Source organism: Gracilinanus agilis, chromosome 2, assembly GCF_016433145.1.
Source record: "Gracilinanus agilis isolate LMUSP501 chromosome 2, AgileGrace, whole genome shotgun sequence".
NCBI classification, from domain to species: Eukaryota; Metazoa; Chordata; class Mammalia; order Didelphimorphia; family Didelphidae; genus Gracilinanus; species Gracilinanus agilis.
In genome coordinates, this window is record NC_058131.1 from 523,687,930 (window position 1) to 523,693,929 (window position 6,000).

Sequence of the window (6,000 nt, forward strand, 5' to 3'; positions counted from 1 at the left end):
CCCCAATAATATCCCCATCAACTCATGTATTCAAGCAGTTGTTTTTCTTCTGTGTTTCTCCTTCCACAGTTCTTCTTCTGAATGTGGCTAGTTTTCTTTCTCATAAGTCCCTCAGCTTTGCTCTGGGTCATTGCACTGCTGCTAGTACAGAAGTCCATTATATTCTATTTTACCACAGTGTATCGGTCTCTGTGTATAATGTTCTTCTGGCTCTGCTCCTTTCACTCTGCATCAATTCCTGGAGGTCTTTCCAGTTCACGTGGAATTCCTCCAGTTCTTTATTCCTTTGAGCACAATAGTATTCCATCACCAGCAGATACCACAATTTGTTCAGTCATTCCCCAATTGACTCTCGTTTTCCAGTTTTTTGCCACTACAAAAAGCACGGCTATAAATATTTTTGTACAAGTCTTTTTCCTTATGATCTCTTTGGAGTATAAACACAGCAATGGTATGGCTGGATCAAAAGGCAGGCAGCTTTTAGTGCTCTTTGAGCATAATTCCAAATTGCCATCCAGAATGATTGGATCAATTCACAGCTCCACCAGCAATGCATTAAAGTCCCAATTTTGCCACATCCCCTCCAACATTCACCACTTTCCTTTGCTGTCATGTTAGCCAATTGCTAGGTGTGAGGTGGTACCTCAGAGTTGTTTTGATTTGCATTTCTCTAATTATAAGAGCTTTAGAACGCTTTCTCATGTGCTTATTGATACTTTTGATTTCTTTACCTGAAAATTGCCTATTCATGTCCCTTGCCCAAATTGGGGAATGTGTGTATTGGTTCTAAGGCAGAAGAGTGGTAAGGGCTAGGCAATGGGGGTTAAGTGACTTGTCCAAGGTCACACAGCTAGGAAGTGTTTGAGGCCAGATTTGAACCCAGGACCTCCTGTCTCTAGAGCTGGCTCTCCATCCACTGAGCTACCCAGCTGCCCCCTCTTCTGGGCATTTTATATGGACTATTTCTCCAGGCGGTCAAGGTCACTTTTAGTTCAGTTCCAGCATTCTGAGCTTAGCAAGTTAGTAACCCCACCCAGCTTAGTGTCAACTACAGACTTTTTAACATTTACATTCTCAATCCTGCTTCCTAGGTCATGGACAACGCATAAGCTAATCCTCTGGTCTGCCCGCCCTGCCCCGAATATGATCAATCTGGCCTGACTGGAGCCCGACCACACTGGGTGGCTGCTCACTTTCTGGCCCTCTTGCTCTGTTCTTAATCAGGTCCTTCATCGAGATCTCCAACAATTGCCTGTCCAAAGACCAGCTAGCTGAGGTGGTGGAGTCCATGTTCCGAGAATCTGGCTTCCAAGACAAGGAGGAGCTGACCTGGGAGGACTTCCACTTCATGCTGAGGGACCACGACAGCGAGCTCCGCTTCACTCAGCTTTGTGTGAAAGGTAATTGATGAGGAGAGAAGGAAGCAGAAGGAATCATCATCATAATGATAATAGCTAGCATTGGGGCAGCTGGGTTGCTCAGTGGTTTGAGAGCCAGACCTGAAGACAAGAGATCCTGGGTTCAAATCTGGCCTCAGACACTTCCTAGCTATGTGACCCTGGGCAAGTCACTCAACCCAATTGCCTATCCCTTACTGTTCTTCTGCCTTGGAACCAATATACAATATTGATTCTAAGATGGAAATTACGATTTAAAAAATATAATAGCTAACATTTATATGGCACTTACTATAAGCCAGAGACTCTGTTAAGCATTTTACAACCATTCTCTCATTTGATCCTCACAAAAATTCTGGAAGGTGGGTGTTATTATTATTTCCATTTATAGGTGAGGAAACTGAGGCAGGCAGTGGTTAAGTGACTTGCTCAGGGTCTATAGCTAGTAAGTATCTAAAGCCTGATTTGAACTCAGGTCTTCTTGTCTTCTAACATTCTATCCCTAGTACCACCTCATTACCCTTTGAGAACAAGAGATCTAAGGAGAAAATGGTCATGCAAAGGGATGCAACTAAGATCTCTCTTGTCACTTTGTCATTTTGTATACGTATATACATACATACATATTTTTAAATATATAATTTATTTAGATATGTATGTGTGTATGTATATGTGTGTATATGTGCATGGAAAAATATTGGATTTGAAATGGGAAGATTTGGGCTCAAATTTTATCTCTTCCAATTCACCCATGCGAAATTGGGAGTGATACCAGGGAGGATCACTGAGGACATGACTGGTAAGAGAATTATAGGGCAAATAGAAGCCTATGAGAGAAAACTTTGGCTTGGGTCAGGATTGGTTTTGGGGAAACAGAAGTGAGGAGACTCCACTCTACTCTCTAGAACCCAGGGTTTTTTAAATTGTCTAGAGTGATTTAAAAAAATATTCTTCCATGGTTATAGGATTCTTTTTTTTCTCCCTCCCCTCTTCCCTCTCTCCTCCCAGAGCCAACAAGCAATTCCACTGGGTTATGCATGTGTTATCACTTGATACCTACTTCCATATTATTCATTTCTGCAATAGAGCAACTTTTAAAACCAAAACCCCAAGTCAAGCACCCATATAAACAAGTGATGAGTCATATGTTTTTCTTCTGCATGTCTATTCCCACAGTTCTTTCTCTGAATGTGGCTAGTTTTCTTTCTCATAAATCCCCCAGGATTGTCCTGGATCATTGCATTGCTACTAGTAGCAAAGTCCATGACATTCGATCATTCCACAATGTTTCACTCTCTGTGTACAATGTTCTCCTGGTTCTGTTCATTTCACTCTGCATCAGTTCATGGAGGTTCTTCCAGTAGAACCCAGATTCTTAACCTCTATTTGTGCCATGGACCCTTCTGGCAGTTTGGGAAAGCCTATGGACCCCTTCTCAGAAAGATGCCTTTGAAATGCATAAAATAAAATACAAAGGATGGCAAGGGAAACCAATTCTGCTAAATATAGTTACCAAAATATTAAAATCATGTTCCTGGTGTCCAGGGTAAGAATGCCTGCTTAGAGTAAAAGATTTAGACATGGCCAGGTTACAAACAACAGAGAAGGTAGCGAGGTGAAAACAGTGCTGCAAATTTGAGTCAGGAAAACATGAGTTCAAATCCTGCCTCATATACATTTACTAGTTCTATGATCCCTACCTCTCCAAAAGTCTCACCTTCCCTTGACTTTAGTTTCCTTACCTGTAAAGTGGGGACAATAACAGTACTTACCAATCTATGCTGAAAAATACTATCTACTTCCAGAGAAAGAACTTATGGAATCTGAATGCAGCTCAAAGCAGACTGTTCTTTTTTAAAAACTTTTTCTATTTTCTTTCATAATGTGACTAATATGAAAAAACAATAATGCCTACTGCACAAAACTGTGAGGATAAAATGAGATATACTAAAATGATTCATTTTTGTTATTTATTATTAACATTAAATATTAAAGTGCTTTGCAAACCATAAAAATGTCCACCATCATTATTGTCATTAGAGAATGATCTACCCTAGAAGAGCTTGAGGAAATACTGTCGGTAGTGCAATGCTTAGTGTACATGACCTAGAGTTCAAATCTGACCACAGAGGGGCAGCTAAGTGGTCCAGTGGATAGAGAGCCAGGTCTGGAGACAGGAGGTCCTAGATTCAAATCAGGATTCAGACATTTCCTAGCTCTGTGACATACTTTTACATATGCACACATATAAAATGTATATTTATGTATATATATAAAATGGTAAGAGAGATCTTAGTTACGTGCTCTGTATGACCATTTTCTCTTAAGGTCTCTTGAAAGAGTAACTAGGTGATACTGGGGAGAGAGTGTAAGGAGACAAGATGACCTGAGTTCAAATTAGGCTTTATTTAGATACTTACTAGCTATGTATCTGTGGGCAAGTCACTTGACCTCTGCCTACTTCAGTTTCCTCATCTGTAAAGTCATTTAACCACAGTTGCCTGACCTTTACTACTCTTCTGCCTTGCAACCAATACTTAGTATTGATTCTAAGACAGAAGATAAGGGTTTAAAATAAATCTGGACCTCAGACACTTAGTAAGAAATGTGATCTTGGGCAAGTCACTTAACCCTGTTTGTCTCAGTTTCCTCATCTATAAAACCACTTAACCCTAATTGCCTAGACTTTACTACTCTTCTGCATTGGAACCAATACTTAGTTTTGATTCTAAGATAGAAGGTAAGAGTTTTTTAAAAATCTGGACCTCAGACATTTAGTAGCTATGTGATCTTGGGCAAGTCACTTACCCTATTTGCTTAGTTTCCTCATCTGTAAAATGAGCTGGAGAAGGAAATGGCAAAACACTCTGTATCTCTGCCAAGAAACCCTCAAATGGGATCAAATTTCTCTTTCTGGAGTTTTGTTCAGTCATTTTTTCAGTTGGACATAACTTGGGTCCAGAGAGAAAAATTTCCTCCCCTGGCTACTTATCCCCATATCTGTCTTGGTCTGAGCCCCAGGGAAACTTGTTCATTTGCTTGTTTTCCTCCTCAGGTGTTCCAGATATCTTTAAGCAGAATATCAGCAACCGAGTTTCTTTCATCAGCAAAAAACGTACAGGAGGGTGAGCAAGGGACCAGGGCTATGGGATGTCGCTAATGTTGGGTTCAGTGATCTTTCCTGAACTACCACCTGCAGTTTCTTCACTGCATAGGAAAGTGGAGACAGCTAAATCACCCTCTAGGGAAGCAGCAAGATTATATCCCTTTTCAGGTCCCCAGCACCTCATAGTGTTGGTCCATAGGATTTAGCATTGGAAGAGAATGACATCTTTGATCATCTAATCCATTACCTTTATTTTGTAGGTGAGGAATTGGAAGCCTGGAGATGGTAAATGACTTGCTGAAAGTTAAGGCAGGGTAGTAGAAAGCACTGGTTTTGAAAACAAAAGACCTGGATTCAAATCCTAGCTCTCTCTCACCTATACCTGATGTTCTCTGAACCCCAGGTTCCTCATGTGTAAAATGAGGTTGGACCCTATTATCCCTTAGACCCCTTCTAGCTCTAAAAGCCATGATGCTATGATCACCCAGGTGGCAGAATTCAAACCCAGATCTGTTGATTCCAAATTTAGGACTCTGATCACTACTCTCTACTGTCTCCAGGTCTAATTGCAAGGTCTTTCTGTTTCCCCTCCTCACCCATCCTCCAGCAGTATGCCAGAGCCAGATCTTACTGGCTCTGAGAGCCAGTTGTTAAATTTTCAATAAATATCAAGGAAATCAGCAAGCTATAAATTAGGGCTTGGTTTATTGTTTTGTTGATTATCTAAGCCTAGGGAAATGTTAGAAAAATGTTAATAATGCAGATTAAGCTTAAAAGTATGTCAAGCTACATTTTTCTCGTGGAGAGCCAGTTGGGAAACATTTGCCAGCACACTGTTCTGGTCCACCACCACCCCTATCCCATTTTAAATCTTTCTCCCTTTCATTATTACAAGATCAAGTAGATGGACGGGATCATGGCAGGAAGGAGGAGCAAGATTCCAAATTTATTTATATATTGCCTCTCCCACTTTCAAATTTCTGATCAGAACCTGGAATCAGGGCCAGAGTTGATATAAGATTTTCCATTCCTTCCTCCTCCTCCTTCATCCCCACCCTAACTCTATCCTACTCATGTCTCTAAAAGAGACATATATGTATGTATATAATTTCCCCCCTTTATCTATCTTTTATATATATAAATAGTATACATTTCTATTATATATATATTTATATATTATATGTATAATATATCTCTAATATATATATATATATATATATCCCTTTGTTCTTTGCACAGCATGAACTCCAATGGAGTTGAGATTTTATCCTCAGAGACCTCAGACCCTGGCAGCACTGGGACAAGGAATAGGTTTGTCAAGAAGTAAGTCTTGGAACCTTCAACTGGAGCTCTTGAGCCTTGAAAAACCTAACTCTGTGTGTGTGTGTGTGTGTGTGTGTGTGTGAGAGAGAGAGAGAGAGAGACAGAGAGACAGAGAGAGAGAGACACAGAGAGAGAGAGAGAGAGAGAGAGAGAGAGAGAGAGAGAGAGAGAGAG

At 40.5% G+C, this 6,000-nt stretch overlaps 1 protein-coding gene across 1 annotated transcript in view; it reads left to right on the forward strand.

Annotated features, from left to right (window-relative positions):
• LOC123234061 (dual oxidase 2-like) overlaps window positions 1-6,000 on the forward strand; it is a 35,870-nt gene that overhangs the window by 18,110 nt on the left and 11,760 nt on the right. Inside the window, exons 22-23 of the mRNA XM_044660007.1 lie at window positions 1,225-1,400; window positions 4,453-4,522. Coding sequence (XP_044515942.1) covers window positions 1,225-1,400; window positions 4,453-4,522 — 246 coding nt within the window. The remainder of the gene's footprint in view (window positions 1-1,224; window positions 1,401-4,452; window positions 4,523-6,000) is intronic.